The sequence below is a fragment of the Ovis aries genome, chromosome 2 (genome assembly GCF_016772045.2).
Source record: "Ovis aries strain OAR_USU_Benz2616 breed Rambouillet chromosome 2, ARS-UI_Ramb_v3.0, whole genome shotgun sequence".
Taxonomy (NCBI): Eukaryota; Metazoa; Chordata; class Mammalia; order Artiodactyla; family Bovidae; genus Ovis; species Ovis aries.
Window position 1 is genome coordinate 157,857,176 of NC_056055.1, and position 27,540 is coordinate 157,884,715.

The following is a 27,540-nucleotide window of genomic DNA, read 5'->3' on the forward strand; positions in this document are numbered from 1 at the left end:
TGCCCTATACCTAAAGTAAGTCCTCCCTTATTTAAAAGAAAGTAAACCATGGAATTATTAATAATACAAATACATTTTAAAATCTGTCTTTTGTGTCCCAATTGATTTAATTTGTGAAAGCATTTGTTATAGGCATTAGGTAGATATTATTAGAATAAGATATAGTTAGATTATGGCTCAATGGGTAAAGAATTCGCCTGCAATGCAGGAGACGCAGAAGACACAGGTTTGATCCCTGGGCCACGAAGGACCCCTAGAGATGGAAATGGCAACCCACTCCAGTATTCTTGCCTAAAAAAATCCCATGGACAGAGGAGCCTGGCAGGCTATAGCCCATGGGGTCTCAAAGAGTTGGACACAACTTAGTGACTAAGCATACTCACAGACTTGGTTAAAGTATGAAGAAGATGATTGTGACTTTGGAACTATACGATCTCTTTATTAAAAAAAAAAAAAAAAGATACAGCCACATGGAAGGAGAAATCACTTATAGAAGTCTCACGGCTGAGTAGTAGAAGAATTGGGAGGAGAATTCTCCTCTTCAAACCTCTCCCGATGGCCTCAGTGTGTAAAACACACACTCAGAAGTCAATTATTGAACCCTTGCTCCAGTCAGGTACTAGACAGGGAACAGGGTTCCCAAATGAGAGGTGTGTTTTCTGCCATGCCAGAGCTCATTGTCCAAGGAGGGACAGACATGTAAACAACCAGGTACAGTGTCATCTGATTTGTCATCTGATTTTTTTTCTTTTAAAGGAGATAAGGGTAGTGGAGTGAGATCCTAGGAGAAGGTCATCAAGACAAAGACTCAAGAGGGAAAATTGTGCCTGTCTTGGGACGTGGAGAATGAGTAGCAGCTGGCAGGCAGATGGGGAGAGGGTGGAGTTGGGGCTTCCAGGGAAAGGGAACAGCATGTCTGAGATTCAGTGAATAGTTCTTATTGTTGGAAGTAGGGGTCAAGATTGGTGGAAGAAAAAGAGGAGTCAGTAGTGAAGGGAAAAAAAAAAAAAAAGAGCAGGAGCCAAAGGGATGCATAATAAATAGACGTGGTGAGAGAGCTGTTGAAGCTGTAACCAAAAAAAGGGTAACTGATGGAGGGAAAATTCAGGGCTATCAAAGGGAGCAGCACCCTGAGTGCAGGGCTTGGCCTCTGCCAGGGGTGTTCCCTCCAAACCATGCAGCCGGTGAAAGAAGCAGGGATGAGGAAAGACAGAAGTGTACAGCCCGTCTTTACGAAACAGGAAGCTGAGAGGAGTATGGAGTTGGTTGGAGGCTGTTGGGGTTTTAGATGAGCCACTGGGAGTAGCAACTGACCAGAGGCACAAAATGGGATATTCAAGCTTCAATAAAGGCAAAGTGGCAGTTGGGTCCTGTAAATGTAGAGTACTTGGCACGGAGCACCAAGCAAGTTCACAGGACACACCATGGAGGCAGACACAGAAGTTTCAAGCTAATGGTTTGGGCTCAAGAGGCTGTCTCTCCCACCTCTGCACATTCTTCTGGTGTCCTTTTTAACCCTGCTTATCTGGAGGATGGCATGGCAACCCACTCTAGTATTCTTGCCTGGAGAATCCCCATGGACAGAGGAGCCTGGTGGGCTGTAGTCCATGGAGTCGCAAAGAGTCAGGCACGACTGAGCAACTAAGCAGCAGCATGTTGTTGTCCTGACAGAATCCACAGAGGTGTGTGACTTTCCTCAGCAGCACCCAGTATCCTGGACATTAAGGACAACCGAGGTGTGTGGCTGGCTTGATCCAGAGCGTGGAGAGTGTGTGAGCAGGTGTGATGTAAAGACAAGAGAATGGGAGGTGAAGATGCTGGTTAAGAGAATAATATTAGTTGTAAAGCATGGTGTGGAGACGAATGGAAGGGGATGGAACTAAGGCCAATAGTCTTAGAGAGGGAACACTCAAAGAAATTGAAATCGCTAGTAAAGCTGAGAGTAAGGGCCTCTAACATTAAGGATAAATTATGGTACACTCAAATGTAAGACTTCAAATAAAGGGGAAAACAGTCTTTTCCTTTTTTTTTTAATGCCAGTAAATGGAATGTGGGAAATAGATTCATGAGCATTCCTGTCTTTTATTTTGTCAGATTACCTACAAAAAAGGTCTTGCTGAACAGCAAACTCAATTCACATCTCTGCCAGATCCTCCAGATATAGAATTTGCCAAGAAAGTAACCAATCAAGTGAGCAAGGTAAGTAAATAGGGCTGAGACACTGTCTCCCCTGAAAACCTCTACTGAATAATCCAACCATCAGAGAAAGTAATAAAGATAAACCTATAAACACAACACAAACACTAGGAGTATTTTTACCTATGTCCCTGAAAACTCTACAGCACATCCATTGACACCATGGAACCATGTTAATAAATACTTGGTCATCTGGATGACTCAGGGGTTGATAGATGGGAAAGTGTGTTTTGAGAGCAGAATCCATATCCTGATGTCCTTTGATATTCTGACTTATGAGAAGGATACTAACAGAGCAACCAAGTAACCGCAGATTTCCACAAAGACTCTGATTGTTTTCATTCAGCACAGACCCTGTAGAGTTTTATGCTCAGAATCAGACTTGGAGGAAATAAGAATGTACGAGTGCTCTCTCAGAGGCAGCTTGGTTAGACAGCCCTGAGCAGTGCAGCTCATAATTTCCTAGGCCTGGCAGACAGCTTAGTCTGTCTATATTTAGTCTGGTAAACTAGCTCTGAGGAACGCAGCCCTGACAGGGAATGCAGAGAGACAGATGTTCAACTCATGAATAGATCCATGCTAAATTCCTATTTTAATTTGGCCCAAATCAGGCCGCTTTCTCTTGGGATACTACTGCTTTTAAATACTTTCCTTTGCCCTTTGTGGAGTTGACTGTTAGTTTGGTTTGTGAATTTTGGTTGGACCTCAAGATTTCTGTCTTATTTAAGTATTTTGGGGGAAGGTACATCTTTAGTAAAGGAGAAGGAAGAAAATTATGGATGATAAAGTCTGTTCAGCAATATTTTTTAGTGTCTGATATTGTAGATTACTTACTGGTGTGAACAAGGACTATTTGGGATAAAAGATCTAGTAAGTACAGTAAATTCTCACTGATAGGAATACCATGAGCCTGAAATTTTGCCTAGGCAGGGTTAAGCAGAAATTAACTTCAGAGCGAACTATTGACAAAGAGTTGGGCTCTTGAAAGTGTTGATATTGTAAATAAGATTGGAGAGAAGAACAACTTAATTCTTTTTTGGAAGAAAAATAAAAAATTGCTTTCAAATATTCATTTAGAAAGAAAAATCTATTTTAAATTTTTATTAAAGGCATATTTTAAAAGAAATCTTACTAATGCAGCATTCTTCTACCTCATTTGAGTATACAGAGCCAGTACTTAAAGATTCTTTTAAAAAATCTATTTTGAACTCCTCTATAACCAGTCTCTCTGCTAATGTAGGCTTGCTGGTTAGTCTAGAGCTGCACTCTTACCAGAGTAGCTACCAGTCACATGTGCCTATTGAGTACTTACAGTGTGAAGGTATGAATTGAGTCTACATGGATGAAATACACCCTGGATCTTGGACACTTCTTGTGACAAAAGGAATGTAAAATAGTTCACTAATTATTTTATATTGCTTACTGTGAGCTGACACTATTTGGCATCTATTGTATAAAGTAAAATAATATATTTTTATTAGACTTTTTACTTTGTATTGGAGTATGGCCAATTAACAATGTTATGACAATTTCAGGTGGACAGCAAAGGGGCTCAGCCATACATATACATGTTTCCGTTCTTCCCCAAACTCTCCTCCCTTTAGGCTGCCACATAACATTAAGCAGAGTTCCATGTGCTATAAAGTAGATCCTTGCTGGTCATTAAAATTAATTTGCAACCTGTTCCTTTTTTATACTTTAAAGTATGGCTACTAAAAAATTTACCATGATGGCTTGCAATATATGCCTATTGGATTGCAACATTCAGTTGGATGCAGAGACATTATTAAGTACTTTGAAAGCATTGCTAGGGCTGAGTTGCTTTGTGGAATAACAGTATTAGCCAAGGGAAGGAGGGCTGTGGATGAAGGTCATCAGATTATCCACCATGGTGATAATTATTCACCCAGTCTTACCAGGTCTTATCGCCTCCAGTTCATATGTTAACATAATGAACACATACCTGCAATTGTCATATTGCTGTTCCATTCTGTTTACCAGCATTCATTACTGTACCTTTCAGAATCAATTCTCTCGCCTGTCTCTGCCCAGAGTCATCAAGTGCATGCCAGCGCCTCCTCCTGGCTCAGTGCATTCTGTAGCGATGTGTAGGCAGGCAGGGCGGTTTGTGTCCACCACGCACACTGCGACTCCTGCAGGTGGAGTTCTGTGAGCAACACTGAGCTTGAACTCCTCGAGCTTCTCTGCTTCCTTCTAGACTCACAATAAGAAAATACAAGATTACAGGTTGGAATTTCCAGCTGATACTGGGTCTGCAATTGAAAGGAGAAACTGGGATCTAGAAAGTTAACCTTTGAGAAGAAAGGATATAGGGCATTAGAGAGAGGGCTAGATTTCCTTAAACTTAAATTCACTGGCTCTGCATCTCTCTCACCCTTGGTACTTGTTCTTTAAAGGTATACCAGAAAACCACCTTCTTTTTTTTTTTTAGTATGGTGGGGGTATGCAAACACCTTGAGACCCACTGGTTATGTCTGTTGACACATTCTATCAGCCAAGGTGGGGAAATTGTTCTAACCCATCTCTGACTCATGTCCCAAACTTGGGGTTGGCTGGATTAATTCCATTTCAAGAACATTCAAGCCAAAGTAGTCAAAAAATCATGGTCTAGGTTCAATTTAGTGTAGTCAAACAAACATTTGTGAGGTAACTTCTGTATGCTGCATTTTGTGTTAGATTTTGAGGATACAAAAATGAAGAACATATAATTCCTCTCACCAAGGAGCCTCACAGTATAGGATTCAGGTAGTGCGGTGTTCAGGAGTTAATATGGGATAGCAGTTTAATTTTTTTTATTGTTTGTCAGTTCTCATTAAAATTTTGTAAGTCTACACCAGAAACTCTTATTAATTGGCCTACAAGTCAAATTTTGTTGTAGTGTTGCTGTCTGAATAACTAGGAGTTTCAGTAAAGCTCAGAAATTAATGGCTGAGTTCACCTGGCATGAAAATCCGGGGTTGAGTGATTTTATTATATCAATAACCGTGAATTACAGAAGGAAGATCTTCTGACTCTCTCTTTCCTCAAACACCAGGGACCATCTGTGAGTTCTCTGTGAACTAAGTCCTTAAACTCAGCAAAGGGGAGACTGATATCTCTATCCCCTGCATCCAACTTTTTTTGTGGGATAAGTAACACTATACTAGAAGATTGGAAGACATCTATTAAGCACCCAGGAAGGGCCTGGTCAAGATATTTTCGAAAGCTGATCACTACCACTTAATTTGCTGCCTTATTTGTCAATTTCCAGATTTTGCTTGTCTTATTTTCTTCATTTTTTTCCATCCTAGCAAAAATACAAGGAAGACTATGAAAATAAAGTCAAAGGCAAATGGAGTGAGACACCTTGCTTTGAAATTGCAACCGCCAGAATGAACTCTCAAAACATCAGCACAGTAAGTAGGAAGGGATGTCCATCCAAGCCAGATGTCCTTGGGTTGAGAGGTTTATTCTTTCCTGTATGATGTCTAGCCACTTGCTGCTCCTGAAATGGTTCCAGAACATTTCCATCCAGATAACTCTTCCTGGGAGCAAGACCTGTGTAGGGTCCCTATTTAGAAAGAAATTCCACCATCTTTCCTTCCTTTTGCAAAGCATTGTTTTGATTGGATTCCATTATTCTTGCCTCATTTTTCATTGAAACAATATGGTTTCATGGTGAGTACAGATGAAAGAGGCCCTTTTTTGATTTGTTCTATGTCTGGGCACTCGAGCAGTACATTTATGAAACTGATTAATCTCTTCCCAGATCCCCTCCCTGGAAAACATAAAAAACCTCTTTTTCTTTTTTCTTAAGTTCTCTGCCTCTGACCTTTGAAAGCTCCTTCTTTGAGGTTGTCTTCCAACCTATTATAACTGCTCCAAGTTTCTGTTAAGCTGCTAATGGCTTTTGAGATAGCACCATATTCTATAACTGTAATCTGACCCACAGAAGCTAAGAGGAGCATGGCTTTGGGTAATGTCTCCAAGTGGCCTCTGTCCTCCCATAGAAGACTTTTGCCTAATTGTTCCCACAGCAGTTCTCCAGCATGTTTCATGTCTTACAGAAAAAATACCAGGAAGACTTTGAGAATACGAAAGACCAGATCTACTTCATGCAGACCGAAACCCCAGAGTACAAAGTGAATAAACAAGCTGGGGTGGCAGCTAGCAAGGTATGGGCACATCCTCTCATTGGTCTTGATCTAGTCTCAGTGTGGGGGAATTTCTTACAACTCTTGCTTTTTTATATAATGGGGGGAAGAGGTTCTTATGGAAACAATAAGAAAATATTTGGGGATTATCATAGGGCTACCAATTTTTTTTTAAAAAATTGCCATGTAGGAGAATTCACAATACTAAGCTACCATCTTTAGCATTTCATAGACTAAAGGACCTTTTGATACCCAGAAGTAGAAAGGACAAAAGAACTTCTCAAGAAAAGGTAACTGGCAGCGTTCTTTGAATACAGACACTCTCACACTTGCAACTACCATTGTTTTCTATTTTCTTATTAACTTGTGAAAATCTGGTCACAGACAAGACGCATGAATCCATGGATTTGCTCATATAGTCTATAGAGTGACTTTGGTAACTAGTCTACTCCTAGGCATTCTAAAGGGGGCTTCCCTGGTGGCTCACGGGTAAAGAATCTGCCTGCAATGAAGGAGATATGGGTTCGATCCCTGGGTCGGGAAGATCCCCTGGAGGAGGAAATGGCAACCCACTCCAGTATTCTTTCCTGGGAAATCCATGGACAGAAGAGGGTGGTGGGCTATAGGGGGGCCCATAGGGTTGCAAAGTGTTGGACACAACTTAGCAACCAAACAGCAACAGGAGTTCTAAAGCACTAGAAAGAGCAATAACTTCATAGCCAATCAGATTTGATTATAAGCCTGGCGTTGGCTCTGCAGGAGGAGTGAAAGTAGGAAGATCATGTCACTTAGGAGACTATTTCAGGATCCGGGTGCAAGACAGTGATGTTTTGGACCAGGAGAGTAGCCTGGAAAGTGATGAGAAGTATTTAAAAATTAGAGCGACCTGATTTGCTGAAGAGCTGAATATGGGATATGAGAGAAAAGTGTTGGTCTAAGCAACTAGATGGATAGGGTTTCTTTTTGTCAAGATAGGGAAGATGGTGGAAGGAGTAGGTAATTTCTTATTGGAGGGGAAACATGAGCTCAACTTCAGACATGTAAATTTTGAGATGCCTTTGAGAAATGTAAATGTCAAGTAGGCAGTTGATTATATGAGTCTGCCATTTCAGGGGAGATATCTGGAAAGTCTGTATAAATTTGGGCATCAGTAGCATATGAATCATATTTAATGCATAAGACTGGAGGCCATCAAGGGAGCAAGTGTAGAGAGAAAACTCTAAGGAGGACTCTGGAGTGCTTCCTTGTGAAGACATCAGTAAGATGGGATAGAAGCAAAGTTAGGTAAGAGTGATGTCTTGGGAAGCTGGTGAAAGGGGAAGGGAGGGAGTAATTGTGTCAAATGTTTCTGAAGTGGGTTTATCAATGAATGGTGTCTGGTGAACTTAATAAGAACAATTTGGTTGAGTGTTTAGAAAGGGTTTGCGAGTGAATGAAAAGAGAGAAATAGAATAATATGAGTGTAGTTGACTCCTGAGAAAAAAGAAGAGAAAGGGGTAGTAGCTGATGGATAAGTAGGTGAAGAGGGAATTTTTTTAGGTAAGAGGCGAAAATGCCATGTTTCTAGGCTGATAGAAAAATCAGGTGTAGAGGGAAGATGAGATCATGTTGAGGAGGGGAGGAAGAGTGGTTGGAGCATCGTCCTAGAGTAGGAAGGGGCAGGGACCTGGTGCTTAGGAGCAAGGGATGACTCCCTAAAATAGGAGAGGAAGCTGTGAATCCCAGATGCTGGTAGGGGAATGGTAGGTCTGTGGAATTACCTTTCTAGTTGTTTCCATTGGTCATGGAGAGAGATAATTCTACAAGAGGCTGTCTACATCCTCCACTTCTGAGCAACATCCTCTGTGAGTCCCCGATGTGGGCTGTAGGGGTGGTACATCTGTGTTTCAGTTGTGTATCTCCCACCTTTGGAGACCAAGCCAATTGTTTTCTGAGGTTCTTAAATATTGACAGATTATCTAGGGTTTCCAGAACATGTCTGTATTCTAAAATTATTTTGCTTGAAGAAATAAATGGCACTGGGGCTCATGGTCAAGGTTAGGATCTGTTTCTTTTTTCCTTCTTCTTCTTCCCTTTGGACATGCTCCTGAGGGGGGCTTTTGTGCCCTTACTTAAAGCTTCTGTTGGAGCTGGAATTAAAGGTGAAAAGTAGGGAGGGCAGAGGAAAAGATGAGGCTGTCACCGTGTATCTAGCCCCTACCCCTTCCTCCTCCCATGCCTACATTAAATATACATGTGCTCACACACACAGTCACAGATGAGGCATAGAAGGCTAGATTGATGATGCTTCTAGCTTTTTCTTTAAACATGTGTTGGCAGATAGGCAGCTGGAGGTTAAGAGCTGAATGAGGGTTCTGGAGCAGCAGGTATCCAGGACATGATGCACTGTCATTATTATGATGTATATCTTTCTTCTATTATTTCTGCCTCCCTCCCCCACCCCACCCCGCTCTCCTTTTCCCCTCCTCCTTCCCCTCTTCCCTCTCTCTCTGAGGGTAGGGACCATATGTTACTGTTTCTTGAATCTGTCCCAGAACCAAGAGCATAATCAATGCCCTATGGATACTTTTGAAAGAATAAATGATTGGAAGAAAATATATCCTGAAAATATATGCAGTTTCTCCACTGTTGTTATGAGTTACTATGAATATTTTGTTTACAAAATGTCAAGCTGCCACGTTTCTGAAGAGAAAATTGATTCCTGGAGCGATGTCATAATATGTGTAAAAGAGAACGAGAACAAAAGTAACATAGAGAGTTACTTTACCACTTTATTTCGCTCCCACAGGTAAAATACAAACAAGACTATGAAAAGAATAAAGGAAAAGCAGATTATAATGTGCTTCCTGCTTCAGAAAACCCACTGCTCAGGCAGCTGAAGGCGGCAGGAGATGCCCTGAGTGATGTAAGTATATTCTTGTCAAAACTGGGTCTTTTTAACCTGAGCTGCAGGAGGGATGAAATTTTTCTCCTTCTATAATGACTAAATGCAAATAGAACTTTGCAAATACTTGAAGGTTATGGGGTAGCAGTTTCCCTGGAGCTGTCTAACAGGAAGGCGTTAGTGTCTCTGAGTATGATATGTTGTCAATTTGGGGAGCCTGTGGACTAGTTCAGTGGGCAGGGAAATCCTCATTTCCTTGGAACTTCAGGAGCCTGTGCCTTTGTGTGGGCAAAGAGGACCTTGGAGGAGTTTTGCTGTGATTCTGATGGAGGCAGAAGGAGACTGAGAGGGGAGGACTAGCAGCTGGAGCCCTTGGTGCCCTACGCTTGTGCTCTTCAAGCCTGCTGCTGGAGAGAAGGGAAGTGTCCTGGATTTCACAGCTTCTCTCCCTAACCTCCACCACTTTCTACTCAGGTTTTGACTCCAGAAACCATCATTTGCAGAGAGCAAAACTGAAAACATGGCTCCCTAAGTCTTCACAGGAATTTCTAATAGTGGAATATTAAGAGCTTGTCTAATCCACTGTTTTTCAAATACACTAGATAAGTGAGAACTGGCCTGGCATTAGAAGACTCACAGCTCAAGGCCACTTTGATTATGTATATAGAGACTGAACATACTGTCAGTTGAGTTTTTCCCTTTTGATTAGGTAGTGTTAAGTTTTCCAATATTTGAGATTATGTGTGGGTCAGTTATCTTTGTCCCTTGAGTTAAACCAGCACCATAAATATGTGTACATGTGACTGAGGAGGTGGGGTGAGTGATGTGGCAGGTGAGAGGACAGAAATGAATCTGTTCAAATAGCTCTACTGGGAAATCAGTGCAAAGCACTGTTTCCTGAATGAAGGTCATCTTTATTGAACATAAAAACCCAAGTTCAAATCCATTTTGTTGAAAAAGACAACAATATCAAAATACTAAAAATGAACAACCTCAGTATGTGTATATATGACTGATTCTCTTTACTGTCTACCTGAAATTATCACAACATTGTTAATCGGCTATCAGTTCAGTTCAGTCGCCCAGTCGTGTCCGACTCTTTGTGACCCCATGAATCGCAGCACGCCAGGCCTCCTTGTCCATCACCAACTCCCAGAGTTCACTCAGACTCGCGTCCATCAAGTCGGTGATGCCATCCAGCCATATAGTCCCAGATAAAATAAATAGTTAAAATGAGCATGAAAAAAATGACAATGATCTGCTTTATCAGTTGGGCATTGTAAAATTCAGTAAAGCTTAGAGCTGAGGATAAGTCTAGAAGAGGAGAAGGGTTGGTAGACTGTTTGTATGTACCTTATTTTTAAGATACACAGTCTGTTCATATAGTAGGAATCTTTCCTTGGTAGAAGGAGGAAGAGTGTGTATTTCTCTGTGTGCTAGGCTTTTTCCGTGAAGGTTTGTTTTTTAAAAAATGAAAAAGTTACTGTTGCTCAGAATGTTCCTATTTCTCAGGGCATCATTAGTGAAGAAAGAATATGTCAGTTGACAGGTAGAAAAGGCAGTAAGTCAGAAATACTCAAGCACCTCTGCAACAGAGGGTTTGGTCTGAGGCAATATATTGGTTTCTTAATTTTCTGGAGAATATTAAACATTTAGGCTTTATAATAATTGCTGATAGAAAAGGTTTAAATCATTCACGAGACCCCAATGTGTGATTGTTAGTTTTAAGACAGTTGACAGGTAGTACCTTTTTTTCTTCTTCCTTTGTTTGGTGTTGGAAAATACAAGTGCAATAATCATCAGCATGGGAATGATAGGAACCTACTTTAATTGATTTTTTTCTTTCCTTTAACAGAAACTATACAAGGAAAACTATGAAAAGACGAAGGCAAAGAGCATAAATTACTGTGAGACACCCAAATTTAAGCTTGATACAGTTCTGCACAACTTCAGCAGTGATGTAAGACCCCCCAACCCAGTCATTCCCTCTGTGAAAGCGAAGACCCATCATTTTGCCAATAAATAAATGATATATGTTTTGTCTTTCAGACTAAATATAAAGATTCCTACTTAAAGAATATTTTGGGACATTATGTAGGCAGCTACGAGGATCCGTATCATACACACTGCATGAGAGTCTCAGCTCAGAACAGTGATGTAAGTTCTAAGTCATTGTTTGACTTTCCAAATAGCACATTTTCAGGGCATGAGTAGAGTGGTTGCACCCTTATGTCTGATTTCTTTTTCTTGTAGAAAAACTACAGGGCAGAATATGAAGAGGACAGAGGCAAAGGCTTCTTCCCCCAGACCATAACTCAAGAATATGAAGCAATCAAAAAACTAGATCAATGTAAAGATGTAAGTCTGTGGTATATACTATGAGCATTACCAATCTCCACAGTATCTAGTGGTCAAGATATTTTTACAAATTTGACACTTCTGCAAACAAATGTAAGCAGGAGACTGTAAGAAACACAATTTATTTTTTAATAGATATACTATTTTCCATATGACTCAAGGGTTAAACCTAGCTCATTTTCCCAAAGAAAAGTAATCAGGAATCTGAAGATATGGGACAGTTTCCTATATAGATGTAAGAGCATCCCTCAAACTACAGTCTAATTAGGAAAAAAATGTGTTTTATTTCCTATAACTTTCTTTTCTTTGTGGGGCATGGGGATATGCCAGCTTGGCCTATAGGCTAGCTCAGATTTTGACAAGTGATACTACACTAAACCTGATTTCTTTTCTCCCACAGCACACCTACAAAGTCCATCCAGATAAGACAAAATTCACTCAAGTTACTGACTCTCCTGTTCTGGTGCAAGCCCAAGTCAATTCCAAGCAGCTGAGTGATGTAAGTTCTCTTAAATATCCAAGAAATCCATTTTTAAGGGATGATATATCATAGCTCTGTACTTAAAATCCATTTATAAAAAAGGGTTTTTATCCTTGTCACGTTTATTTTAAAAAGACTACGTAAGTTTTAACGAGTTTAACTTGTATACATTTGTAATCACCTAAAATACTTATTTAGTTACCTTGCATCTTCTTGGGTAGATAACAATTATAATAAGAGTTGAAGAAGAGAAACTAAATGTAGCTTAACGCACTGGAGAGCACTGATATGTGGGGGTCAGACAACAGTGACAGTGAAAGTGTTAGTCGGTCAGTTGTGTCCAACTCTTTGCGACCCCATGGACTGTGGCCTGCCAGGCTCCTCTGTTCATGGAATTCTCCAGGCAAGAATACTGGAGTGGGTTGCCATTCCCTTCTCCAGGGCATCATCTCAACCTGGGGATTGAACCCAGGTCTCCTGCATTGCAGGCAGATTTTTACTGTTTGAGCCACCGGGGAAAACTGGATTCAAATTTTAGCTCTGTCTTTTATGACCTGGGGGCCTAGGCAAGCTGTTGAACCTCTCCATCCCTCACAGTTTCCTTTGATAATATATGCTTGTTTTGAAGATGAAATGAAAAGAAATATGTGCATGGTACGCACCCTGGCCCAGAGCAGGTATTCAGTACATCGGATTTCTCTCTCTTGTGCAAGTTTATTTTCGGGAAATGGAGTCTTTGAGATATGTTTTATCATATGAATTTTAAGTGTGAATTTTCAAATTTATGTTGAACTAAAAAAAACATGAAAATAAAAATAACTTGAGTAGATTTATGGCCAGAAATGAAAGCTTCAGTTAGAGTATCCACAAACCATCATGCATGTGAGGGGACATAATCAGACTTGTTAGAAAATATTCTCCAGTGCGTGAGCAATGACAGCTGAGAAGAAAGGCTGACACTCTCCAAATCTACGGGACCAACTGTGATGTTTAAGGAGGGAAGCTTGTGTCTGTGGAAAGTGGCCACCTCCTTCCATTAGGGTCCTACCATGGTGCCAGGTGTGATACGAGCATCAGTGAGCCACCACACAGGTGCTGATAAGAAAAGTGGCCTACCCTCGCTCTGGATTTCTCTTTCGATCGTGACAGCTCTGTCAGTTGTTATTTAACAAAATGTATTTTACATTTTATGAAATGTACTCCACGTGATTTTTTCTTTTGTATTTTGTAACAATTCTTCTGAATAGAGGACTAATTTGCTCATTCTTTCCCTCCCCCCTCCTCAGCTAAATTACAAAGCAAAACATGAAAACGAAAAGTTCAAGTGTCATATACCTCCAGATACGCCTGCCTTTATCCAGCACAAAGTCAACGCCTATAACTTGAGTGATGTGAGTTTCTCATGCGCTACGCCTTCTGTTTTACTGACAACTGTGCTTTTACTTTTGAGCTGCCTCATTGAATAAACATTTCAGTGTTAAAGATGGGAATAAGGGTTAACGTTTATATTTTGTTCCCTCTGCCAGGGTAACTTTGAACTCCCCTTATAAAATGTGTGTAGCAATCTTGTAAGTAGCTTCACACAAGGAGACAATCTTAATATATTTTAGGCAACCCTCAAAATGTCACTGTTCATGTATGTTTAATCTCAAATCTTAATGTTCTTTTAGCCATGTATTCTTTTATATTATACTATAATTTTCTTTCAGGACCTGATATTTAAGATACAGTTTGATTTCATTTATTTCTCAAGCCTATAATTTCCCTTATATCTCACAAACAATACTTATTTTTACATGTAAGAGAACTTGGCACTGACAAAGATACAGGGTATTCAGAAGGCATAAGGCCAGGTATCCATTGCTATTTTTCATTTCCAAACTTAATTTTATAGAAAAGTCAAGTTACCCATGAGGATTTCAATTTTTTCAACAATTCTATAAGTATTAAAATTATCAAGCATAAGTGAATATTATAATGATCTGTAAAATAACCTTTTCAGAGAACTTTGAGAGCAAATGAAAATGGTGCCTTTATATAATACTAAGTAAGTTAACTATAGATTACCTCTGCTAGTCTGTAAAATATTCGGTGTTAGGAATCAAATATTAGTATGATAACTAGAATGAAGTTAATGTAATGATGAGCATTCTCATGGTGAGCAGAGAAGCTTAATCTTGGAAAACAGCAAGATTCAGATTATTATTATTATTTAGATAAATTATCTAAAATTTTATTGTTTATATTATATATAATATATATTATTTATATTATATATGTTATAATATAATATTATTTAGATAATAAATTATCTAAAATTTCTTAAACAGTGAAAATGGTCTATTTTATATTGAGACAAACTATTGGGTATTGGGTTACCTTTAGTCTATAAAGTATGATAACAGGCATATCACTTTTGCCTACTCCTGTGGTGAAATTTTTCTATCCAGAATATTTATAAGCATGACTGGGAGAAGACCAAAGCTAAGAAGTTTGACATTAAGGTGGACGCCATTCCCCTGCTGGCAGCCAAAGCCAACACCAAGATCGCTAGTGATGTGAGTATGGCCTGGGCACCTGGGTGGGGGGGCCTCAGCGATGCTTCCTGATGAGTGGGATCTCACTCGTGTGGTGTCCTTGCAGGTGATGTACAAGAAAGACTATGAGAAAAGCAAAGGGAAGATGATTGGAGCTCTCAGTATTAATGATGACCCCAAGATGCTGCACTCTTTGAAGACGGCCAAAAACCAGAGTGATGTGAGTGCTTTTGTGAACCTGTCTTTAGATGTGGCTGTACTTACTTTTAATATAAGCTTGGATGAGACGTTAGCCTAAATGAAATCTCAGATTCAGGATGACAAATCAAACATTAAAACCCAGCGGTAAAGAATGATTAACTTCCTCATTCTTATGATGTCTCTGTACTTTGAGACACCAGAGAGTATTGTAAAGCTTCCTTTAATCCCTTAATGCCTTCTGTTTTATTAGGAGGTAAATTATACTAACAATTTTCCTTATTGTTTTTTCTGGAAATGAGCTCAGTATCTCAGTATGTCTGAACATCTATTCATTCCATGCCATGACCAAACTCTAGGTACTTAACAAAAATATATACAGAAAAATAAAAGCCAAGAAGTGAGAAAACCAGGCTACAAAGTAGGGAAAACTCAATGAAGCTTAAGTATTTTAAGAATTTTATAAAATACTGATCTCATATTAAAGACTTGAAATATTTTATTAAAAATAAATTTTTATACGAAGATTGCTTTTCTAATTCATAGCAAAGAAGAAATATTACCTATTCTGTATCGCTTATAACAATTACTGTCTTTATTGAGGATATTTTTGGATTTATTTATGGAAGAATTAAAAGAGAATGTGAAGAACTGCGTGATGCACTCAATAACACAGAAAAGTCATATTTCGTATATCACTGTTATAAAGTAAAATTTAGGTTTTAATGATAAAAGCCAGCTTCCAGAGGTATTGTAAGATGTGTTTTCGTCAAGTACTGAATGGAATACTTTTCTATGACTGTGCCTAAGTATCTAAACTCCACTTTATACCTTTTACAATATTTCATACCAATGCTTAAATCATTTTCCTTCAAACACATTCACGTGGGAAAAAATATTTTAAGATATAAAGTTGCTTAGACAGCAGCATTGGTGAGCTGTGATTTCTTCTGGCAGAGAAATATTAGGATAAGTACTATGAACATATTTATGGTTACTGCAGACTAGATCATATAAGCCAAGAGCCCCTACCATATTCATTCTGCTTTTCTGCTTTGTAGACAATAACTGCTGAAGAAATACAAAAATTTCCATTCCAGTAAAGTATATTCATAGACCTGAATAGCTTCTATTCCATGAGATATATCCTTTTATTTTCTTTTTCCTTTGACAGAGATTATACAAGGAAAACTATGAGAAGACAAAGGCAAAGAGCATGAATTACTGTGAGACTCCCAAATATCAACTTGATACCCTGCTGAAGAACTTCAGTGAGGTTCGAAAGGCCACGGTTACCTCTCGGGTTTGAGGGCTCTCCTCCTGTCTGATAAATAACTGTCTATTTGAGTTTGAAAACGTATGTTTTCTTTTTCAGGCTAAATATAAAGATTCTTATGTACAGAATGTTTTGGGACATTATATAGGCAGTTTTGAGGACCCATATCGAGAACACTGCATGAAAGTTGCAGCTCAGAACAGTGACGTAAGTTTGAAGACAATTGTTCATGCTTCTCAGCAACATTCTTGGGGACAGTAGAAATCAGGATCTATTTTTGTTCTTTCTCATTACAGAAAAATTACAAAGCAGAATATGAAGAAGATAAAGGGAAATGCTATTTCCCTCAGACAATAACACAAGAATACGAAGCAATCAAGAAGCTAGACCAGTGTAAAGATGTAAGTCAGGGGCCCTGAAGTTTTGAGATTGTGTTTGGCATTCTTGCGCCATCTAGTGGTCAGTTCAGCAGTTTAAATGCTAGCATCTAATGGTTCGCAGATGTTAAATTTTATTTTTTGGATAGAATTGAGGAGTGTAAAAATTACTATGAAGAAAACTATTACAAAATGATTTCATTCAGGTTTTATAAACCTTTATTTCCACTAGTCTGTATATACATATATCTACACACATACATACATACATACACACACACGACTTTTGGGGAAAGAGTGAACATGGTGATTTGTAAGAGATAGGTGTATATTTTACATGATGGGCTGGCATGTGCCAGACACTGTCCTTGGTGCTAAGAAGGAATAGGGGACAAGTAGGGCTGCTTCTTGTTCAGTGTGCATCTGAGAAGGAGAGACAGACGATAAACAAAGAACATAGAAACTAGAAAGATCAGAAAACTAAAGTGATGCTATAGGGTTAAAATAGAATGATGTGGGTGATGGGGACTGGATGGATACCGTAGGTTGGGTGGTCAAGGAAGGTCTAAGGCAAAGACTGTATAGCCGTGCCAAGACTCAGGGAAGAGCAGTGGGAAGAACAGCCTGAGAAGAGACACACTCAGCATGTAAGGACTTCAAAGGATGAGGTAACTGACATATACCAGGGAAGGGACAGCAGTAGACGTAAAATGGTAGGAGATGAAGGAGGGAGGTGGATTCTGTAAGGGAGGGCTGGTAGGCCAATGTACACTTTACATTGAACTCGAGTCCAGTGGTGAGCCATTGTAAGGCTTCCACAGGTGGAGGCTAATCTGGTTGCTGAATTATGGCAGAGAAACCAGTTTGGAGGCAACTTCAGGAGAGAGGGAGATAGAGAAAGAGAGAGGAAGTGAGAATGCATCAATCAAGTTTTCAGAACAAATGCACTCTATTTTTGGCTGAAAACTTTGTACATGTTATTGTGTATATGAACAAGAATCTGAAGAAACATTATGAAATTTCATTAACAGACCTCTTCTTTTGTAGCATACCTACAAAGTTCATCCAGATAAGACCAAATTCACAGCTGTTACTGATACTCCTGTACTGTTGCAAGCCCAGCTCAACACAAAGCAGCTTAGTGATGTAAGTGCCCTGATTAATGCAAGTGTGGGTGACCCAGAATGCTTTGCTTATTGGACATCAGCATCTACATATTTCACCCTCGTGGGCTTATCTATTATTCCAATAATGTCACTTTTCAAGATATATTCAATAAAATGCAAATGAGCTACAAGACTGAATTGTAGCCTCAGGAAGAGTGGTGTCAATAGTAAGAATGACTAATAATTCTGCAATTACTCCTCGATTTTTAGTGGGAATTTGCTCATTAGGAGCTCTCACATTCCAAGAATAAGGTATACTAAAATCTCAAGGCAACTTAAATGACAACAAAAACAGCTACTTGAATAGGTAACAAGGCAAATTTTTCCCATTTCTGAGTTTGCCAACAAAGGCTTTAGAGAAAGAAAAAGAGCACAGAAACAAGCAATATGCCAGACAATAATACAAAAACTAATATAGGATGTTGATAACATAGAATTCAAATCAGATGATGTGTGAGAAAGTGATGGGGGTGCACTTTGGATTAGGAAGTCAAGGGAGGTCTAAAGTAGAATGACCCAGCCATGCGGCTGCTGCTGCTGCTAAGTCACTTCAGTCATGTCCGACTCTGTGCAACCCCATAGATGGCAGCCCACCAGGCTCCCCTGTCCCTGGGATTCTCCAGGCAAGAACACAGCAGTGCTTCTCAAATATTGACGTGTATGTGAGTGATAAATGGAGATTCTGATTTGGTAGGCCTGAAGGGACTTATATAAACTCCCTAGTCCCCACTTTGAGTAGCTAGGTATGTGTTCATTGCTCAGTCATGTCCGACTCTGGCAACCCCATGGACGTAGCCCACCAGCCTCCTCTGTCCATAGTTTTCTCCAGGCAGGAATCCTAGAGTAGATAGTCATTCCCTTCTCCAGGGGATCTTCCCAACCCAGGGATCAAACCCAGGTCTCCTGCATTGCAGGCAAATTCTTTACCCACTGAGCCGCCAGGGAAGCCCGGAGTTGCCAGCTAAATCCTGAGGAGTAGCATGTGCTCCTCAAGACAGGAAGATGTAATATTCCATTTGCCCTCCTTTGGTTTTTAGTAACATGAATTATCTCATGTGCAGTCAGTAAAGGAATGTCTACCATTTTTCTACATTGTACATACATGCATTAATATATGATTAATATATATAAATCATACCAATATATGATTTATATATTACTAATCATATTAATATTAATACATATCAATGTACTATTAATATATTTAATATATTAGTAGTGATGTTAATAAAATATATTGGTATATTAATCACACTAATACATGGTTAATTTGTTTTTCTGACTTCTTTACTCCATATGCCAATCTCCAGGTCCTGCCATGTCTCTGAAAATGGCACGAGCCTGTTCTTTTTGATGGCTGAGTAATACTCCATCATATGCGTGTGCCGCATCTTCTTTACCCATTCCTCTGCTGATGGGCCTTTAGGTTGCTCCCATGTCCTTGCTGTTGTAAATAGTACTTCCATGAACTTTGGGATGCATGTATCTTTTGGAATTACGGTTTTCTCCATAACTCTGTAAGGCAATTATACACCAACAAAATTTTAAAAAGAAAGTAATGGTGTCAGTGTAATCCAGAAGACATGTTGGTTCATGTGCAACTTTTCCCAGCATATTAATATTTTGTGCTCCAATAAAGGACAACTAGCTAACATTGGGCTTCCCTGGTAGCTCAGCTGGTAAAAAATCTGCCTACAGTGCAGGAGACCCCAGTTCCATTCCTGGGCCGGGAAGATCCCCTGGAGAAGGGTTAGGCTACCCACACCAGTATTCTTGGGCTTCCCTGGTGGCTCAATTGGTAAAGAATCTGCTTGCAATGCGGGAGACCTGGGTTCAGTCTCTGGGTTGGGAAGATCCCCTGGAGAAGGGAACGGCTGCCCACACCAGTATTCTGGCTAGGAGAACTCCATGAACTGTATAGTCCATGGGGTCGCAAAGAGTCGGCACAACTGCGTGACTTTCACTACTTTCAAATACTAATAACATCAGGGCTGCAACTGAGCTTGGCAAGTGACAGAGGAATGTAGTCTTGTGCGTGGTGCCCAGGAACCGCCCTCTCTTCTCATTGTCCTGGTGAGGTCAAGTCTTGAAGGATCTGAAATGCATGGTTCTTCTCAGTGCATTTGCCTTTAACTCCAAAATTCAACAGCCTCATTCCTTCTTTACACTCTCTTCCTTCCACCTAATGTCACCTTTTAAAAATTTCAAATAAAGTCCCATATCTTGTATTTTTGATAAGAATTTATGTATCTTTTAACCTGTTCTAGCATTCTATTTAGAATTACTATTTTTGTCAGTGCTCTGATTACATAGATTTTGAATGTTCATATTCTCGAGGCACACCCCAGAGGACAATGAGATTCCCATATATACATTGTGATGGCATTTACAAAATGATAACCCAGAGCTGTTTTATACCAGCATCCATGAAAGAGGAAGTGAGTCTGGATCCTATGCTGAATTTTGACTGGATAGACTATTTCTTTGAGTCATTTTTCTAAAAAGGAGAGTAATGACTTAGCTATATACATTCTCTTTTGTAAATTCAAGGAAGTTCCTACCCTGACCTGTTTGGCTATTCTCTATTGCTTTTTAGCTGAATTACAAGGCAAAGCATGAAGGTGAGAAGTTCAAGTGCCACATACCAGCAGATGCTCCACAGTTTATACAACACAGAGTCAACGCCTATAACCTGAGTGATGTGAGTACCATACATGTTGGTGTATGGATGAAGAGGAAATATTGTGAATGCTTAAAAGGACCGGATTAGGAGTTATGCAAATAAATAACTGTTGAGATGCTTGCCAGAGTGCCAAGTGGAGCTTTTGAACTTAAATGCCCTTAAGACTCTTTGGTAGCCATTAGGTTTCGTTTTCCATAGTCTCTGTTACTGTCAGAAACATTCTCTCAATCACTCTGCCCCCTTCCTCCCCACCAATCCCTAGAGTTTCACAAGATCTCTCATACTTTCATAAGGAAATGTCACATTTCCCCTTCTCCAGTTGGTTGTCACTTTATATTATCCTTTATGTATCAAGATAGCAGAGTCTTTAGAAAGTTTACAGAACATTGGAAAGAGTATATTATACTTATTTTGTGGTGGAGGAAAGAAGCTAGAGGATAGATAATAAGCTATATTATCATTTGGTAAATATAGCATTAAATAGGTAAAATAAGTCTCTATATACAAAGTTTCAATCTGTTTTTAAATTTTTACTGAGTTAATCTGTATTAGGTATTGTTCTTAAAATTCCTGTGCTGAAATTTTTCTGTCCAGAATATTTATAAGCATGACTGGGAGAAGACCAAAGCTAAGAAGTTTGACATTAAGGTGGACGCCATTCCCCTGCTGGCAGCCAAAGCCAACACCAAGATTGCTAGTGATGTGAGTATGGCCTGGGCACCTGGGTGGGGGGGCCTCAGCGATGCTTCCTGATGAGTGGGATCTCACTCGTGTGGTGTCCTTGCAGGTGATGTACAAGAAAGACTATGAGAAAAGCAAAGGGAAGATGATTGGGGCTCTCAGTATTAATGACGACCCCAAGATGCTGCACTCGTTGAAGACGGCCAAAAACCAGAGTGATGTGAGTGCTTTTCTCAATCTGTCTTTTTAGTATTGTGTTCCAGTTAATATGGCCAAGGATAGTGATGTAAAAGGATTGCATCAGGTTCATAACAACAAACTGCTGAGCAGAACTTTGAAAATAGAATGATTCCCCAAGTTTTTTTACCTCTCATGTTTGAGGAGAGAAATTATTTGTACTTGATTACCATTTCACTTTGAAAGACCTATGTGCTCATATTTAGTAGAATATTGAGTATAGTTTTTAGCATCATTTAGAAAACATTATGGTATTTTCATATTTTCTAATTGAAAAGTAACTTTTAAATTATTAAGTTTTTTAAAATATAAATTTATTTATTTTAATTGGAGGTTAATTACTTTACAATTAATGGTATATTTTTTCTTAGATCTAGGCCATTACTAAAGTCAATAAAGAACAAAGTTCGCTCTACTAATTTTTTTATCTCTGACTCATGATTTTTCTTGCCACTTTGGCCTTATTTTGAAAGAAAAATCATGAGTCAGAGATAAAAATCTTAGTAGAACGAGCTTTGCTCTTTATTGACTTTAGTAATTAGTATTGGCCTAGATCTAAGAAAAAATATACCATTAATTATAGTTACATTTGAGAATCTGATAAAAGATTTGGACCATCTCTTTAGAAAAATGGAGATTTTTTTCGCACGTTTACCTTTCAGAGAATTCATGGATTCCCTAAATATTGCCTTTAGGCCATCTATCATCTTCCAGTTAAAATTCTTAGCATAGAGAGGCAAACATACACTATCACAAATCATACACTATATTTTAAAATGCTTAGTGAATCCCTTAAGAGTGGTAAGAATGTTCAACATAGCTTGAAATATTAGTTTTTCATGATGAAAGAGAAAGGTGTTTATATCTTTTGCTTTCATTTTAACCATGTGAAAGGATGAGATTTAGAGCATTCCCTCCATATACAAAAATAAACTCAAAATGCATTAAAGACCTGAAATCATGAAACTCCTAGAAGAGAACCTAGTAGGACACTCTTTGACATAAATTGTAGTAATATTTTTTGGGATCTGTCTCATAAGGCAAAAGAAATAAAAACAAATGGGACGTAATTAAACTTAAAAGCTTTTGCATAGCAAAATGAAGAGACAACCTATGAAATAGAAAATATTTGCAAATGATATAACTCACAAGCGTTTATCATCCAAAATATATAAACAGCTCATACAGCTCAGTATCAAGGAAACAATAAAAAAAAAAATGGGCAGAAAATTTGAATAGACATTTTTCCATAGATGGCTAACAGGCACATGAAAAGATATTCAACATGGTTGGTTTTTGGCAGAAACCATCACAATTCTGTAAAGCAATTATCCTTCAATTAAAAAATAAATTTAAAAAATTTTAAAAAGTGTTCAACATAGCTAATTATTAGAGAAATACAAATCAAAACAACAATGAGATATCACCTCACACCTATTAAAATGCCTGTCATCAAAAAGTCTAAAAATAACAAATATTGGCAAGGATATAGAGAAAAGAGAACTCTCCTACACTGTTGGTGGGAATGTAAATTGGTGCAGCCATTATGGAAAACAGTATGGAGATTCCTTAAAAAACCAAAAGTGGAGCTACCGTATGATCCAGCAGTCCCACTCCTGGGCTTATACCTAGAAAAGAGGAAGACTCGAGTTCAAAAAGATACATCCATCCCAATATTCGCAGCAGCCTTATTTACAATAGCTAAACATGGAAGCAACCTAACTGTCCAGCAAATGAATGGATAAACAAGATGTGGTACATGTATGCTATTGAGTATCACTCAGCCATAAATAAGAAGGAAATTCTGCCGTTTGCAGCAGTGTGGTTGTACCTAGAGAATATTATGCTTGTAAAATAAGTCAGAGAAAGACAAATATTGTATGGTATCACTTGAGTGTGGAATCTAGAAAATAAAATGAATGTACATGACAAAACAGAGATAGATATAGAAAACAAACTTGTAGTTACCCGTGGAAAGAGGGGGAGAGGGGCAAGATAGGGATAGGGGATTAAGCAATACAAACTGCTTATGTAGAAAATAGATACACAATTAGGATATATTTTAGAGCACAGAATTATCACAGTTATAGCCATTATCTTGTAACTTTTAATGGAGTGTAATCTAATAAAACTACTGACTTACTGTGCTGTCCACCTGAAACTAATATTGTAAATCAACTATACTTCAATTTAAGAATATAGCCATTTGGATCTTTGACAACCTTTTATATGTACTGACAGGTGTGAGCTGGTTTGAATGACAGTTAGAACAACATAGTTGAGGGAATTCCCTGGTGATCTAGTGGTTAGGACTCTGTGCTTTCCCTGCCGGGGCATGAGTTTGATCCCTGGTCAGAGATCTAAGATCGAATAAGCTGCATGACCAAAACAGTTTAGGCAAAAGCATTTCCACACACCAACTGCTATTACAACATTGCTTTATCTGTTTATTTCTAATAAAGACAAACTGTATTTTTTCTGGTGTTCTTGGATGCCATCAGAAAGTTGCCGTATTTTATCATCATAAACCAGGGCCTAGATTTTACAATTAAGAGATATATTCATTCTATGAAACTGACTACCCATGAAAGATGAAAAGGAAGATTACATTCCCTGGTAAAGCCAAAATATCAGATTATTTGCAGAAGGGATTCCTGCAGGAACTGTATAATGCACATCCATGCTTGCTACCTTGGATCACTGTCTTAGCACTTACGTGATTATAGGGAGATATAATGGGTTTAGGATTTTTCTAAGTGTACTGGGCCAGAATTTTTCTCTCTGTTAAGGGAATTGGTGAGCAAACATGATGAAGCTGGGCTTTGACCTAATCAGCACCCTCTCCAATCATTTCAGAAAACCAGCCAATAAAATTCCTTCTGAGGCCCAGTCAGAACATCTGGCTTATGAGAACACTGTACAGAAAGACCAAGGTTACTTTCATGGCTCAGTTTCATAAATTTTTCTCCTTTGAGGTCTTGTAGCTGCTGAAATCTGAAGCTTCTTTTAAAGTGTAACCAAAATTAAACTTAGGATGAACAAAAACCTTTGGGGTTCTCAGTGGAGCTTATTTATTGTCCAAACTAGGATAGTCAGGTTGAAAAATCAGTAACTATTCATTTAAAGATGACTTTAGAAAAGTCAAGAAGTCAAGTGTACAGCCCTATTTACAAAGTAGTCATTTTATACAAGCAGAAGTATGAAGTGATTGTCATATAATTTTTGACAATTTAAAAAATACTTCTTTAGTGGAAAACTCTTCAACGGTTATTACCTTGGTAGAAATAATGCTTATTAGTGGTCCTTGAAAAACCCTATTTTAAAATAAAATAATAGCTGGCTGAAGCAGAAACTGTGGCCCATTCATAATGTCTGACAGTTCCTCTTTAATCTAAAAAAAAGATTTGAGAAAATCTGTCCGTGTATGCTTTGAGCGGGGAGGTGTTCAATAAGTGAAACATATCAAATTTTAAGAAAAAATCACTAGATGTTTGGGTCTATATCTCTAACTTGTATTTATTGCTTAATAGAGATCTCTGCTTTTCTGCAAATCCATTGAAGGTTTCAGTTAATAATTGGTAATTTCTTGTTCACAGCGTGAATATCGTAAAGACTATGAAAAGTCAAAAACTATCTACACGGCACCTCTTGACATGCTCCCACTCACTCATGCTAAGAAATCTCAGGAAATTGCCAGTGATGTGGACTATAAGCACCTCTTACACAATTACAGCTATCCACCCGACAGCGTTAACGTGGACCTTGCCAAGAAGGCTTATGCACTGCAGAGTGATGTGAGTAACCACATTTTCTCTATTCCTGCTATTTAAGGTAGAAACTGAGAAGGGTTTCTAAGCTTAGTGATGTTTTTGGCAATTCTCATAAGTGTTTGCACTGTCTTCTGTATGTAGCAAATATGTGATGAGAAAGTGATCCTGGGGATTCTATGAGAGCACACTCTTCAGGGTTAGAAAGGCCTGGGACTGGCAGGCACTCCATCACATTGATTTTGGGAAACTGATCAACCTTGCTGAGTTTAGAGTCCTCCTTATAAAATTGGAATAATATAAAAGAATTGTTTTGATTATTTAAATGCATTCAAAATACTCTTAGCATGGTGCCAGGCCCTGGTGTATTCTCAATAAACATTTGCTAGTTTTATAATCACCATTAGCATAATTATCACATTCATCAGTCAGTAAATTTTGTATAGGTTGCTATCTTGTCTGAAAATAAAATGTATGATTTATCATATTACTTTTTATAATAGCTAGGTTTTTTCCTGCAGATGAAAACATCTTTAGCCAAATCGATTTGTCTGAGCTATACAATTGAACACCTTGTCCTAACAATCCAATTTTTTTTAATGGTAAAATATGCATAACATAGTGTTGGCCATATTTACCATTTTTAAGTGTACAGTTCAGCAGCAGTTAATTACACTGTTGTAAAATCAACCTCAGAACTTTTTCATCTTACAAGAATTAAATCTTATGTGCATTAAATAATTCCCATTTCCTCTTCCCCTCAGCCCCTGTCAACCACCCTTCTACTTTCTTTGAGAGTTAGGATACTCTAAAGATCTCATATCAATGGAATTATGTACTGCTTGCCTTTTTCTGATTGGCTTATTTCATTTAGCATGATGTCCTCAAGGTTCATTCATGGTGTGTGTGTCAGAATTTCCTTCCTTTTTGAGGCTGAATAATGTTCCATTTTGCATGTATATATGATATTTGGTTTATCCATTCATCTGTCAGTGAACAGTTGGGTGGTTTCCACCTTTTGTCTGTTGAGAATAATGCTGCAATGAACATGGGTGCATGAATATCTTTAAGACCCTGCTTTCAATCCTTTTGAGTATATACACAGAAGTAGAATTTCTGAATGATAAAATAGTTCTATTTTAATTTTTTTGAGAAAATGCTATACTATTTTCTGTATCGGCTGTACAATTTTACATTCTCATGTTTTATGCATTATTATCCTTTTGTTTGTGTCATTTTGTTATGTTTCTTCCTCCCAAATAGATCACAGTTTCTCAAAGGCAGGAATCAGTGGTTTCTTGATTTTTCATTCCATTTAAAAGGCCCCCACTGATCTAAATTTTTTATCTAGAGCACATGTTTTAGGTATCATCTATAGCCAAACAGCAAGAGTTGGTTTAAGAGTAGGTTATTTTAGTAGCATCAAGTAACTGTCCCCCAGATAGGTTCAATTCCAAATGATAACTGCTCTCCATAAGCAAATTATTGAATACAACTATTTTAAAATGCTTTGTTAGCTAATGGAGAAACACTCTTAAGCTGACCGTTACACATGAAGGCAATGTGTGTAAACACTTAATAATTTCTATCAAGTTTTATCAGCAAATAAGCAAAATTATCTATCTTCAATATGGCCTTTAGTGACATAGAAACACAATACTAGTGTTCTAGTGAGCAAACAGATCTGATGATCAAAATATAGCAATTTCATTTATTCTTTGAAATACAGTTTTGAATTTAGCATTTTCCAGATTGGAATTATAATTCCGCATACTTGGGAAATAAGGGTGAAGGAGAATATATGCCAACTAACAATAACATTGAAAACCTGAAGACTGTTAAAATCTCTCCCCAAGGAAATGTTTAAAATAACTTCAGTGCATGGAGTAAGGAACCTGGTCAGAAATCTTGCAAGCATTTTTGCGGGGCGAGGGGTGGGGGTGGGGAATGTTAATGATTTTACAAATAAGGATGGCTCTGATTAAAGAAGTGTAATCTTTCTCTCGGTGTTCTAGGTCGAATACAAAGCTGACTACAACAGCTGGATGAAGGGTTGTGGCTGGGTGCCTTTTGGGTCCTTAGAAATGGAAAAGGCAAAGCGAGCGTCAGATATTCTGAATGAGGTACAGCCATCACCTCTGTGTGTCACAGAGACAGAGTTGTGAATGTGTCGTGTTAAACTCCCCCCAAACCATGGGAAGGGCCTCCTTTACCACTTCATTTTCTGGTATTGTTACTACAGGAAGAAACCAAATTATCACGTGTATTCATTGTCTCAGTAGATAATTGTACCCCTTCACATCACCAAAGTCATTTATGTTAACCATTTATGGCAGAAATATCTTCAACAACTTTATTGAGGTATAGTTTGCATACCCAGAATTTACATATTTTAAGTGTACCCCTTGACAAGTTTTATTAAATCCATACAGTTGTATAGCCATCCCCACAACCGAATTTTTTTTGAACGGTAAACACATCTTTATTTTTCAGAAGCAAGCTAGTAAATGAGTAATACACTTTGAAATACATAAAACAGTGAAAT

At 38.4% G+C, this 27,540-nt stretch overlaps 1 protein-coding gene across 49 annotated transcripts in view; it reads left to right on the top strand.

The window, feature by feature from the left end:
• The window catches only part of NEB (nebulin), a 202,814-nt gene that overhangs the window by 14,137 nt on the left and 161,137 nt on the right, over nt 1-27,540 (top strand). For all 49 annotated transcript variants that reach the window (XM_060409928.1, XM_012137496.4, XM_042243869.1 and 46 more), the window contains exons 10-29: nt 2,095-2,199; nt 5,508-5,612; nt 6,264-6,371; nt 9,139-9,255; nt 11,090-11,194; nt 11,284-11,391; nt 11,488-11,592; nt 11,993-12,091; nt 13,360-13,464; nt 14,524-14,631; nt 14,717-14,830; nt 15,983-16,084; nt 16,184-16,291; nt 16,381-16,485; nt 17,509-17,607; nt 20,224-20,328; nt 20,905-21,012; nt 21,098-21,211; nt 24,825-25,022; nt 27,011-27,118. In XM_060409928.1, the coding sequence (XP_060265911.1) occupies nt 2,095-2,199; nt 5,508-5,612; nt 6,264-6,371; nt 9,139-9,255; nt 11,090-11,194; nt 11,284-11,391; nt 11,488-11,592; nt 11,993-12,091; nt 13,360-13,464; nt 14,524-14,631; nt 14,717-14,830; nt 15,983-16,084; nt 16,184-16,291; nt 16,381-16,485; nt 17,509-17,607; nt 20,224-20,328; nt 20,905-21,012; nt 21,098-21,211; nt 24,825-25,022; nt 27,011-27,118 (2,226 nt within the window). The remainder of the gene's footprint in view (nt 1-2,094; nt 2,200-5,507; nt 5,613-6,263; nt 6,372-9,138; nt 9,256-11,089; nt 11,195-11,283; nt 11,392-11,487; nt 11,593-11,992; nt 12,092-13,359; nt 13,465-14,523; nt 14,632-14,716; nt 14,831-15,982; nt 16,085-16,183; nt 16,292-16,380; nt 16,486-17,508; nt 17,608-20,223; nt 20,329-20,904; nt 21,013-21,097; nt 21,212-24,824; nt 25,023-27,010; nt 27,119-27,540) is intronic.